At 47.0% G+C, this 13,409-nt stretch overlaps 1 protein-coding gene across 1 annotated transcript in view; it reads right to left on the bottom strand.

The window, feature by feature from the left end:
• Positions 1–13,409, bottom strand: part of LOC132336289 (transmembrane protein 132C-like) — a 178,351-nt gene that overhangs the window by 66,211 nt on the left and 98,731 nt on the right. The window contains exon 3 of the mRNA XM_059863623.1: positions 10,823–10,969. Coding sequence (XP_059719606.1) covers positions 10,823–10,969 — 147 coding nt within the window. The remainder of the gene's footprint in view (positions 1–10,822; positions 10,970–13,409) is intronic.

Below are 13,409 nucleotides of genomic sequence, written 5' to 3'. Positions count from 1 at the left end.
GTGATCTCAGTGATATCTGGAATAGGTAGAATAAAAAAGCTAAAGAGAGCAGGAGCTGTTAACAATTAGTGACTAATTACATGTGTGGATGCTTAAATAGCAGCATTTCCAAATCTTGGAGCGTACATACTGTAAATCTTTCATGTAAAGGATCTGCAGAGAAAGGAATCCTCAAACCCTCTTTAACATCTTCAGTGGAACAAAAGATCTTTCTGTACACTCTCTGACATTACTCAGGAAACAGCAAATTATCTGATTCAATTGGCTCATGAGTAAAAGAGCACACAGCAATTAACTCCTTAGAAACCAAACCCCCTCTGAGAGGATTTATTATATAAAAAAATACTAAATACATAATAAAATAAGAAATGCAAGGATTTAGAACTAAGCACAGTCAAATATAGGAAAATATGAGAAAAAATGTAAGATGGAAAAGAAAAATAGACTTAAATGTAAGAAAAAAATTCTCATGCAGGGCTGAGCTACTCAGCAGTCATTACCATTACAAAGGGATGAAGTCTCCAACAATCTCAGTAATCTGAACAGATAAGTTACCCACCACAGTCCACAAAAGATGTGGCTTCAAAGTAGGCAGGATTAATGGTCTTGCTTCCTGGCAAAATGAAGTCATGCTTGTGTATTTGTGAATAATTTTCCAGAAGGCAGGGACAGCTACAATGGAGCCTGATAAATACTTCAGCCAGCTGCTCCCTCCACATGGGCTGGGGATGGCCTGAGAGTGTCACTGAAACTCTGCTCTGGGTCTCAGTGTACCCAGGGAACTGAGAACTGAAGACACACAGAAAAGGTGGCAAACAATAGAGAATGGAAATGATTTGCTGTGCTTTGGTGGTTAAAGCATCTCAGCATCTGATGTGTGGGTGATGCCCGAGCTCCGGGGCCTGGAAGGATTCTCCTGCTCATGCACATCCATGGGGTGCCCTTGCTCCAGGGTCAGTGTGTGACCCAAACTGAAGACAGATGTTCCCACAAACACAGAGATGCTAAAGCTGATGGACATTCCTCCCTACACTTCACTGAAGGCTGAATCAGGCTCCAAATTAAAACCTGGTTACTTCTTTCTGTCCTCATAGCTGGGTCTTAACTCCTGCTGCCAATTACAGACACAACTCTTCAAAATCAGTTGCTGGGGTCAGAGCAAAGGCAGGGAAATCAGGAATTCCCTGGGAGCAGATGGTGCTGGGGAGCTCAAATTTCCCAACATTTAAGAAGTCAGAGCCTATTTATGCACAGCACGTAAAAGCCACTTGCCCTCAAAGTCCTGGCTCTGCTCTGCTCCACAGCTCTGGGGATCCTGTGGGAGTTTTTTGTTTAATAAACCCACAAGGAATTAATGTGTGATCCACAGTGAACCTCAAGAAATCTCTACTGATTTGCATCACTGAGGGACATGGCAATTAGACCACATGTGATGACTTTGTGTCTCACCTCACCTCAGCAGCTCTATACCAGCCCCAGAAATACTGGAGAGAACAGGACAGGCTGCCTGTCAAAATAATTAACACAGCTTTAATTAACAGAACATGGCAACAATCCCCTTCTTGGGTGGTTCTGGGAGTAATGTCAGCAGAAGCTGAGTTTCTGGCCAGTTCTGAGTGATCAAGTCCCCTGCCCTTACCATGACACTTCCAGGTCAACTTTTCCAGGAGTTCTGTTGGGGATTTACTCTGCATTTGAACAATGTTTATCTGTAATGGACAGGAGTTTTACAGCTGCTGAGGAAATCACAGCAAGCATAACCAAACTGTGGAACTGCACACATACAGCCAGCCAAACATCCCCAGCATTGGACAGATTCAGCTTTGAAATATTCCTTACCAGTCTCGTTAAATCTCTGGGCATTTCTCAAGATAAAAATTGACAAATAGCATCTCCAAGTGGAGAGCCTCGCCACGCTCCTGCACTCTCTCAGACATGACAAAAAATGCCACAGGAAATGATAATCACAAGCAATTAAAGCCTCCAAACCCAAGTGAACAATTGCTAAACTAAGCAGAGAGATCCTGCTCCTTTGGGGATTGTCAGTGGTACTTGCTGAGCACTGATCTGGCTGAAATCTTGTTCTAGTGGAGTGAAGCCTGCACATCACACACATCACAGATTTCTCGTGCTCAGTACATTCCAGTGAGTGAATTCCATGCCACACAGACACTCTGAATTCTGCCTAAGAACAGAGGTAAACACTGAAATTCAGTGTTGGCCCATCAGGATTGCTTTGGTGGACAGGACACTTTGCTTTCCAGACCATCTGATGGCATGGCTAAACATGCCAGTCTCATTAAAAGTAGCTGAAATAGGGGTGAATTCAGTGTCTGAGGTCACTTGAGTACTCTGGCAGAGTCATTATTGAATTTCTACCAGTGTGATTACAAAGAGTGCGTGCTCAGTCCATTAATCTACAGCATGCAAACCAAAAATCAATGGGGTGCTCCTTCAAACTCCTTTTTGTGATAATTACCATCATGTATGAGGGTGTACACGTGGGAGGGGAGGGTGGAAGCTGTTGTCACAGCCCTGGACAGAAAAGAGATCACCTGGTTTTCTGAGCTGTACACCAGAGAGGGGAAAGGAGAGAAAAGTCAAAATTTGTTCTAAACTTGGGCTGAAATTCAGTCTGCAAAGGAAATTTTGCCATTTGCTTCAATGAAGACAAGATTTCTTCCCTGGAAACTTAACTGGGACTGAGCTTCCTGGCAAGCCACCAGGAATTCAGCACTGGTCAATCCAAAAGCCTCTCCCCAACAAACACCTCAGTTCCTTTAATAAACTCACTTCTCCATGGGATAACTGGCACACGGGTAATGGAGTCACAGCAAAGCTGTGGGAGTTTTTGTGAATGACCAGGCACAAACCCCTCTGCATTGTTTCAGAGGGTATGGACTGATTTAAACTAGTCCTTGGCACTCCTCATCCCGAGCCCTCAGAGCAATAGGGACTCACCACAGATTTTCCCAAGAAGAACCATTGACTTGCCTTGCTTAGTGCATCAAAACCATTGGCAGCTTTTGAATAACACTGCTACTCCCTTTTCATTTCTCATTCCTTATTTTGAAAGCAAAAGGATGTGCTTACAGACCTCAGCTGTCCATAACATCTACTCAAAGAAACAGGAGTCCAGGACTTGTTTAGCCAGGACTTGACCTCTTTTTGGTGGAATTCACACATTTACCACCTTTCCAAAGAGCAGCCAGGCTCTGTTAAGCTTTCAGGCAATGCAGAGGATCCTCCAAACACTCCCTACGTCCCCTCCAAGCCACCAACTCATGAACAAAGCTCAGCTCAGAGCAGGTGATTTGTACAAGCCCTTGACACAAGGCAAGACAGATCCAGCACTGATTTACACTTCGGGGACTGTGGCTGCACAGCCCTGAAAATAAAAGGCTGCCTTTTAAAATGTCACTATTTGCTGATACTCTCCATGAAGGGACAGGGAAAAAACCCAAGAGCTTCTGTCATTCCCAGAACGTGACATACCAGAGGTCTCCCTGCAGCCTGAGCTGGAGATCAATTATGATTTGCAAATGATGACTTCTGGAAGCCAACAGAGTAACTCCTACCTCAGTGCAATGACCTCTGATACAAGACAGCTCCTTAAACTCCAGGAGTTGCTTTTTCTGTAACAGGCAAAGATTTTTACTTCCTCAGCTTGTAAAAGGCCATGCATTATCCCTGCTTCAGTGTGGAAAACGTGCAGGGGCAGCTGGGTGGAATCCATCCTCAGAGAAGGTCAGGAGCTGGGTTTTGCTGGGCTGGGCTCTGTCCAGCCTGAATCACACAAACTGTGTCTGCTGGGAGGGTTTGCAGGGCAGTGCTGCTGCTGCTCCCTGCAGCCTGAGGCACCCCAGCAGAGCCTGCTCCTGGTTATGCACAAACTCCTGCCCTCTCTGTGCCAGCCTGCAAAGGATCCATTCAGGTATCTGCAGGCACAGACAGAGAATTAACCAGGGAGGGGATGGGGTTTTGATAGTGTCTGTCACATGTGGGACCCTGCTGCAGGGGGACAGCAGCCAGGAGTGCAGGGGACACTTAGGAAAGTCCTGGAGAGCTGTTGGACAAAACCAGCAATTCCCAACATCCTTCTGCAAAGACAGCTGGAGGAGAGCAGGGTTTTCTACACCTGAGATGAGAGAGACTCAGAGAAGCAAACACAGCTGGAGTGATGCACCAAGATCACCTGGCACATCAGCCCTTCAGACTGTGCCTGTTCAGCCAGCCCTCAGGGCAGGTGCCCAAGGAATTTACTGGAGCACACACCAGGGCAGTGGGAATGGATGTGAATGATCTGAAGCAGCAGGAGCCCACAGCACCAGCAGCACAGCCCAAAATCCTCCCAGCCAGCACCTGCTGGCTTTCTAACCATCCTTGCTTAACTTGTATGATTTACAACAAGGACTCAGCATTTATGTAATAATTTTCCACCTGTTCCATAGAGCAGTCTCTGTTATTACATAACAAAATAAATGGAGATTTTTATCAGTACTTTCAATGGGCAGTAACACATCAAACCAAAGTAACTTTGATTGGAAGAGTAAATCTCAGTAAGCCAGTGCAGAAACAAATGGCTCAGCTGTCCAATCTATTACATTTTGTGTGAGGAATGGAAAGGTTTCAGATAAATGGTGGTACTTCACCACTGTTAGCTGGTCAGCTGTGACTGATCTGACAGAGACATGAGACGGAAAAAATATTTTAAACAATCTAATTGTCTTTTGTTGATGTTGTAGCCAGCTTTCCAGAGGTCTCTCCTCACCAGTTTAAAGTGTCTCTATCTCAGAGGAGTTTTGTTACTACAGAATTCCTCAAGCACAGAGGGCTTACATGTGTAAGAAACATATTTCAATTCACTTCACTGAACACTTACAAAGTTCTTATTCACTTTATTCTTGAAAGGTTTGGCTTTTGGCACTTTTTCCTAAATTTTCTCCATTCTTTAGTGCCTGACTGATTTATTTCCTGCTCTGTGAAAGTTCCAGAGGAGAGCAGAGTTGCTTGGCAGCGTGATGTGGTATTGCTGAACTCAGCTGTTTGTGGCTCTCAGCAGATGTTTCTGCTTCAAAGGCAGGGGGAGAAAAAAATCCACACGCACAAATTCCTCCTCCCCAGTCCTGCATCTTTTGTCTCTTATCTTCCACTGCCTCCCAATCACAAGGAAGGCTCCATCACAATAGCTGCTAAGCCATCCAAGGAGTGTCACCCAGAAATAAGGGCTGACCTTGCCCCAGAGCAGATTCAGAGTGCAGGGAGGAGATGAGCAGAAGGTCCCACCACGGATGGGCTGCATCAGAGGATTCTGGTGGATAACTTGACTGTGAGTTACAGGTCACTGACATGGGCATTGCTGTGTGCCAGGGGCCAGGAGGCAGCAGGGTGGGGCAGAGGATGCCAGTGAGACTGGCAGCTTTCTTCCTGCACACTCCAGGAGTGCCTCAGAACACCTTCCCGAGCCCAAGTGAAAGCTGAAAAGCAAACTGAGTGTTTGCAGGTCGCTCTGGAGAAATGATTACCTTGTCAGAGAGTCAGAAAATCCTCTGACCCTGGACATCAGGAGTTACAGTTATTATTGAACCTGCCCATCAGTCTGGATGGATGGAGAGCTGCTGCCCCATTATTCCACGACTGCACATCCATTCTGTTTGTGTGGGCTCTGCTCTATTTCCATTATAATGGAATAAAACAGTGCATCCAACCTGCCTGCAAAGCAGGGCAGCACTGGCTGCAGCTCCCTCAGCAAGGCTGGGTTACTGCAGGCTTTGACTGAGCCTCCAGCATCTGCTTTTGGTAAGCATGTAAAAAGCTTTTCTAAACGACACAAATTTGCTGTGCAAACAGATTTGATGCTTTCATTTGGGCAAGGAATACGTGAAGGATGCCCTTTCTCTTGGAGCTTCATCCTCCACCCTCCACCCTTCATCCTCCTCCTGGCCCGGGCTTTGCAGAACCCTGCTGACATCCAAAGCACAGAAGAGGAGCCATATGATTGGGAAGGCCCCTCCTAACCCCAGCCTCATGTGCCCTGGAGCAGACACTGTTCCAGGCACAGCTGGCTGCTCCCCGTGGGTTGTGCAGATGTGTCCTGGCACCTCCCCTGCCCACTGTAGACATCTGTGCCCTGGTGTGACCTGGATCCTACCAAAGAGAACCCTCCCAGGGCAAGGGCAGCAGGCAGAGAGGCTGTCTGGGAGAGGAGATGAGGAAGCAGGAGGGGAAGGATGGCTGAAGCAGCAGGTGAAGGCTCAGCTGGAGCTCCTGCTGCAGCTCTGGACAGCCACACACACGTTCCCAGTGGCACTGGAAGCTCACAGATGCTCAGCACAAGAATGACTCACACTGGAAGCTCCCAGGGCTGCTCCAGCCACTTGCCAGCAGCCTAAAAGGCTGCACTGAAATGTGCACAATGCTTCAAACAAGGGGCCAGAATTATTGAGGCTGGAAGATTTTAATTAAGGTTGTTGAGTGCAGCCATCCTCCCAGCACTGCCAAGTCCATCACCAGAGCACATCCCCAAGCACCACATGCACTTGTTTTTCAGATATTCCAGGGACACCTTCCCTGGGCAGCCTCTTCCAGGGCCTGACAACCCTTCCAGTGGTGAATTCTTCCTCATATCCAATCTAAACCTCCCACGGTGCAATTTGAGGCTTCTCCTCCTGCCCTACCTGAGCACACAACTGCCTCATGTTCAGCCAGCTGCCAGCCAACACCTCCAGGCTCTTCTCCCAATTTTCCCTCAAATTATGGAGGCTTCATTCTGCTCAGCTGAGGGCATTTAGCACCTCAGCCTCTTCCTCATCCTTTGTCATGGTGTTTCTTCCCACATCCAGTGAAGAATGGAGATTCTCCTGAGCTCTCCTTCTGTTCATAGATCTATATACAATGCCTGCTCATATGTGAATTTCTTGTAAATGAATGGAAATTGTTTCTCTTTCAGGGTTTAATGGTGTAAGGCATCCCTTGCTGGTGCTTTCCTCCCAAAGGATCTCTGCAGTTTGTACAGCTCAGTCCCTGCAGACACAGGTGTGACCTCCTGCAGACATGCACAATTTCCCCAGCACCCACAGCAGTGGCATGTGCCATCTCAGCTCTGCTCCTGCCTCAGTTATCAGTCAAAAGGATAAACAACTGGCATCAAAAAATCCTGACCCACGAGCACTAAACCTCTGAATCCTTGTGAGAACTGTGCTCTCTGCTCAGGCTGCAAGGTTTTGAGGTCAGCAGGCACCAGTGCCACTCTGCTGAGCTCTGCAAACCACTCTGACCCAAAACTGCCAGGGCAGGGTGACCCAGATTCTGAAATAATTAATAACATCTTTCCTGCTCATACTGTGTGACTGCTCCTGTCTGTTCACATCCTGGGCACAGGCTGGCTGTGCTCTGCTACAGGCAGACACACTCCACATGGCTCACACTTTCCCAAGCCTGACTCATGCTGTACATCCACACTTTACTTTTGTTTTTCAATCACGAGGGAATTGATTTCACTGCATCCCTTGGCAGCATATGCTCTAGCAGACAGAGCAGGGATCTGCACGAATTGCAGCGGCTTTGTTGCTTTCCTCCACGTGCTAATGATACCAAACACAGCCTGGGAACGTAATTACTGTTCCCATGGGCACGCAGAGATACCCAGACAGGGCTCCAAACCAGCCACAACAACCCCAGCCCAACAGAACGTGCACATGTGGCACATGAGAGGGAGCAAGTGGCTGTGACACGGCCTGAAACATCAGCACAACATCTGGAAGCACTCTTCCCCAGCCTGCCCCTCTATCAGACAGATGGCTGCAGGGCTGTAAGCCCACGGGCCTCTCCAAAGGTTCAAGGCCAAGAGGATGAAGTGCTCCATCACAGCAGTTTTCCATTCTGTCAGTGTTCCTAAGTCTCTCTGCTCTCCCCCGCCCGGTGTCTGTGCCTGGCTGACAGAAATCCGCAGCGCTGGCTCCCCCACCCAGGGGCACAAATGCCAGCCTGAGGGCAGCTCGTTCCAGGACAGCCCCGGTTTGCAGCAGCAAGAGGAGTCAGGCTGAGATCAGACTCAGCTACAGGATGCTCTGGTGCTTTGGCTTTGGCACAGAAGCCAGCCTAAGAAATTCCCCGAGCCCTCCTTGCTCCCACCCTGCTCCTCATCCCCACAGCAAGCCAGCAGCCAGAGGTCTGCTATGCTGACGTTTGATATTTAAAAAAACAAACAAACCCCTCAAATACCCCTTGCTCTGCCTTGGAACAGCTCTCCTGTCCAGAATAAGGTACCCCAAAGCAGGAGCCCTTCCACTGGGGCTGCTCTCAGTGAGTGTGGTACCTCACAAATCACACCAGCCTTAGCCAGGACCAAACCAGGCCATACTGAGAGATGGAACTGGTTCCAGGACTAACCAAAAATATCCTTTTTTTGTCCCCCCAAGCACACACAGCAAACCTCCAGAAGCAGAAGCAACAAAGGAAAACAAGCAACAAGCAGTTGCCTAAGCCTTGTTTTCACTAATCAACACTGTTGTTATCCTCATCAATAGCTGCTTGAGTCTCAGCAGAAACTGCATTATGAGGCACACAAACATTGCTGATTTCAAGCTGTTTGCAGTTCCTTGCCATACTTGCAAAGCCTTTTTGAATAATTTTAAACTAAACTCTGGCTCCTGGCTTGAGCACCACAAAGTATTTCTTAAAAAAGTAAAGAAGCATGACCCACTTAAATTCTCAAAAGGTAATGGTAAACAATTACTGCTGTGATGTATCTAAAATATCTCTTGTGTTCTATTATTTATATCATATGAAAGGTGTATTAGCTGCTGCTGCATTCAGACTCAAACTGCTTCTCTCAAAGTGCTTACAGTGTAATTATATCCACACTCTAATGACAGAGAAATGTGCAAGAAAGGAAAAGCTGGAAACAAAAATCAGTATTTTTATTGAGTCTGGGCACTTGTCTCTAGGGGTGTGAAGGGGAAAGAGTGCAGTGGCTCTCCATGGTGCAGCAGGGAGATTTCTGAGCAAACCCACTGGAAAGCTCCTTCTACTGCATCAATTAACCAAGGATTTGTGAGCTGGCTGAGTCAGCTGCAGGGAGGATGAGGCAGTGCCAGTGCTGGAGCTCCAGAGCTGCTCCTCACACCCAGCCTGACCTCGGTGCAGAGCTGCACATCCCCTCTGTGACCACCCTGCTGAACCAGCCTGGAAGAGCTGGTGGCAGCACAGAAAATTCCCATTAGGGACTCACAGTCCTCCAGCAAATTGAATGAGGAGTATCTAATGGGGTGTCTGTGCTCTGTGCAGAGGGCTCCAGGTGACACTCAGGGACTCAGTAATGCCCTCCACCCTCAGCTTCCCCCACCCAGCAATTCCCTGCACACAAACATTTCACTCAAACCAGGGCTCATCGTGCTTTCACAAGACAGCAACTATTTACATGCACAAGTGAGAGAAGCATTAATTAAAACATTGAGTTTTATTTGCATAATTAGTGCCAAAAATATTTTTATGGGTTAATTAGACTTCATGCAAATTGGATTGAGGAGATTTAATTTGGGGTTTGATAACCTGACTATTATAGTTCTGCAGTTGCAAATCTGCTCAGAGCTACATGCTGCTCTACAGCTATGTCCTCCCTTTCAAAGTGGTGTCATTTTTACTCCTGGCAGCCTCAAATAATGCATTTTTCCTTTCCCTTTGCCAGTCCTGAGGTAGGTTGACCCTGGTTGGATGCCAGGTGCCAACTAAAGCAGCTCCACCTCTCCCCTCCTCAGCTGGACAGGGAGGAAAAAGCAGAATGAAAGCTCAGGGCTGAGATAAAGACAGGGAGAGATCAGTCACCAGGAGGAAATGCACTGACTCAGGCAATCAGCTCATCAGGAGCTGCTCATGGCAAGAGGAGTTTCTGCACTTCACACATCTCCACTATCACAGAAGAGAGAAGTTAAAATCAGCTCAGGCTCCCTGTGCCTGGAGGTGTGGGACAAAGCCAAACCAGCCCAGCACCCAGCAAGGGCTCCATGGTGCTCCTCTGTGAGCCTGGGTTAGTGATAACCATAATCACAGAGCTGGGGCTGTGCTCCAAGCACTGCTGGGATCTGTCCAGTGGGGAATTCTCTGCGTGGGCTAATGCACAGCAGCACTGTGAGAATTCACTGTGGCTCCTGGGAGGCTAAAGGATTTCCACTGAAAATACACAGCTTTACTGTGTGCCATGGAAAACAGCCCTGCTGATGGAGACAGCCCTGCTGTGGGACAGCCAGACCAAGCCCCTGCAAGCACAGCAACCAGGGAGGCAGGCAGTGGCAGCCCAGCTGATCCCCACAGGGCTTTGCCTCAGGCAGTCACCCAGCAGGCCAAAGCAACCTCCAGGTCTGGAAGAATCCATGTTTGCCAAGGAGGATTGTTCTGTGCTAGCCACTGGCAGGTTTGACTCACCCTGCACAGTGGCTCACTGGTAGAACTTGCTGCTTGCTCCATGAACCAGCCCCAGAGGCTGTGCTACGTCCAGAGAAACAAGGTCAAAACCACCAAGCCAGAAAACATAAAGGTTCAGTAAAACCCTTTGCATTAAGGATATTCACATTGCTGCCAACACTCCACCACCCCCAGCCCCAGTGCAGGTCTATTCTATTAATTTTTTCCTTTGAACTGATGAGTTTTATTGCCCGTTGTAGGTCAGCAGATGGTACCACAGCTACCCTGAGTGCCTCCACATTTCCAGGCTGCAGCTTTAATAGCTGTGAGCAGTGCTGATATGAGCCCTAAGCCCTTCAAGCCCTGAATGGTGTGGTGGACATAAATGAGTTTAATGTGCCGAGAAGAGGAGGTTTCATACCTGTTCCTTGAACCTGGGGCTATCCTCTGACACAGGACTGTGGTGGTGGAGTGCTTCCCACCATTGCCCACCTCCTGCTTCACGTCCCACTGCCGCGGGTCGCTCGTCCTCGCACCCAGAATGTTCACACCTTTCTTCACCTTGGCCCTGTGGGAAGCAATGGGGAAAGGGTTACAAGCCTCACTCGGGGGTCTCTGAACGCAGCTCAGGCACGGGGATCTGAGCAGATCAGTTCTGAGGTAAGTGGCAGATGTGCTGCTAATCCAGCAGGAAGCAGGAGAGCGAGATGGTGAATGCAGACCTGTGGCAGCCCCACGTTTGTTGGACAGGGCCTTGATGTGTCCTGCTGCAGTCAGGAGTCAAACTGAACTCTGGGAAAACCTGCACTCAAGCTTCTTTTCTCTATTCAGGCAATATTTTTTCCCCAAATAAAAGCTTGTCCCATCACAGAGGACTGTGGAATGTTTGTCTGTGTCAAGACAAAATTGTGCCTCATCACTGCACAGAGGAATCCTCCACTGGAGGCTTTTTAATAACCCATTTTTATTCCAGATGATATTCTTCTAGGTATCACTGGACAGGTTGCTGCTCCTCTGCCTGACAGTTTCCTCTTTCCTGCACATTCCCAAGGAAATTTCTGTTTGAAATCTCCAGCCTGGAGAGAATGCAGCTGTTGGTTCAGACAAGACTTTGTAACCCAGAGATGTTCTCACAGGATGCAGATTTCTGCCACTCTCAGTTGTTACGCCATGTGGAAAAGCTAACTGTATTTATCTAGTGGTGCTAATAACATCAGCAACAACTGCATGGAAGGTTAATTACAGAAGACTTGCTAATTGAGGAGCATTTGTACAAAGAATTCTCAGCAAAGGTGTTGTTTGGGTGCAGAATGCTGAACTGCTGATGCTCAGCCCTGCCACAAAGCACCAGGAATGGGGAAGATGAAGAGTTAGGCAGCCCTTCTCTTCTGAAGAGAGTGAGGAACAAAAGGATGATGAGTATGGGCTGAGGAGGGGGCCACTGAGGAGTTCCCAGCCCCGGGAGCAGTGTGGCCTCATCCTCAGAGGAGGAAGGGAAAGGGCTGCCTGACTCCAGCTAACATCACAGGTCACCACAGCACAGAGGCTGAACTTAAAATCACAGCTTTCTAAAATATTTATGCAACACAAAATGTTAGTTGTGGGGCAGGAATCATCATCTAGCAAGATGCTGGTGTCTTCTTGACATTTATGAGGACTTGGCACTTAAGTTTCTTTAAAAAACTGGTCTTTCTGCATCTTCAGCCAATAAAACACTCAAAAGCTGTCCTTAGGAATGACTGAGAGTACCTGTCTTCTTGCAGTTTTTCAACAAAACACAATTAATTTAAGGTATTGAAAAAGAAAAGTTGATTTTTTTTTCTTCCCAGTATAAAAGCATAAAAGATTAATTCTCTCATTTGTAACATGAAACACCATGGAGCTTTAGAGAATGCTGTCTTGCTCCTGTAAAAGCAGCCTGATGAATCTCTCGAGCCTTCAGCTGAATTACTCAGAAGCAAAAACAGAGAGGCAAAGGAAGAATCAAATTCATTCCTGAAGGTTCATTAAAGCTTTAAGTCCCATTAGGTTTTCCAGTGTATTACAGTTCAAATAAATGAACAATAAAGAAATGTTTCAGTATTTATAAAACACTCCTGCCAATCTTGAAGCTGTGTAAATCCATCAGTACTTCTATGGCAATCTGTATTTTAGGAGGTCTTTGGATGTATTTTAGGACACTGCAATTGAGCAACTAGAGAGAAGTAAAACCTCACTGTTTATACTTTGTTCAGCTGCTCCTTGAGACAGGCCCTGAAATGACAAAGCACCACTCAAAATGAGGCTCCCGTGCTCGGGTTTTCAACAGAATTACAACTCTGTCAGCAGCTGCAAATTGCTCTTTCCACCACGGAGCCTGACACAGTCGATACCTGGGCTCGTTAATTAGGATGGACACTGTGGATGGATGGCCAAGGTTAGTGGTCACATCCACTGCCAGAGGACCAGACCAGGGCTGCAATGCCATTTTGTTAATTAACTACAGGATGGGGCATTAAGTTGAGTGGTTTGCACATATGCCATTATATAAAGCCCATTAAAAAAAATTCCATCCCAGGGTAAAGTAGGTTATGTTTAGTGAGAAAAATCAATGTTGTGATTGCACTTAGGACTGGAATGAGGGTATGAACACCCAGAAGATTGAACTTCCGAAATAAATATGCAGAAACACAATTTGCAACTCTCCCTCTAAAAAGGGCATTGAGTTTTACATAACAAGGTCAATGGATGAATCAGAATTAAGTCAGACAGAACTGAGCCCCACACATTTCCAAATGCAATCTGTACATACGCTACAAATGTTGTCACTCCAATTTTTATTTACTTGGTGTTGGAGTGCTAGCAAGGAAAAGTCTATTTAATTACTTACCAAAGATTAGTTGACCTTGTTGGATGCTTGTGATTAAATATTCATTTTTGTAAATCAATAGTGCCAACTTTGTACATTAAAAATCTGTAAGCTATACTACCTCAATAAACCCCAAGACCGAGGACCTGGAGGCCAAATG

Source organism: Haemorhous mexicanus, chromosome 19 (genome assembly GCF_027477595.1).
Source record: "Haemorhous mexicanus isolate bHaeMex1 chromosome 19, bHaeMex1.pri, whole genome shotgun sequence".
Lineage (NCBI taxonomy): Eukaryota > Metazoa > Chordata > Aves > Passeriformes > Fringillidae > Haemorhous > Haemorhous mexicanus.
This window is presented reverse-complemented; position numbering and strand designations above follow the sequence as displayed.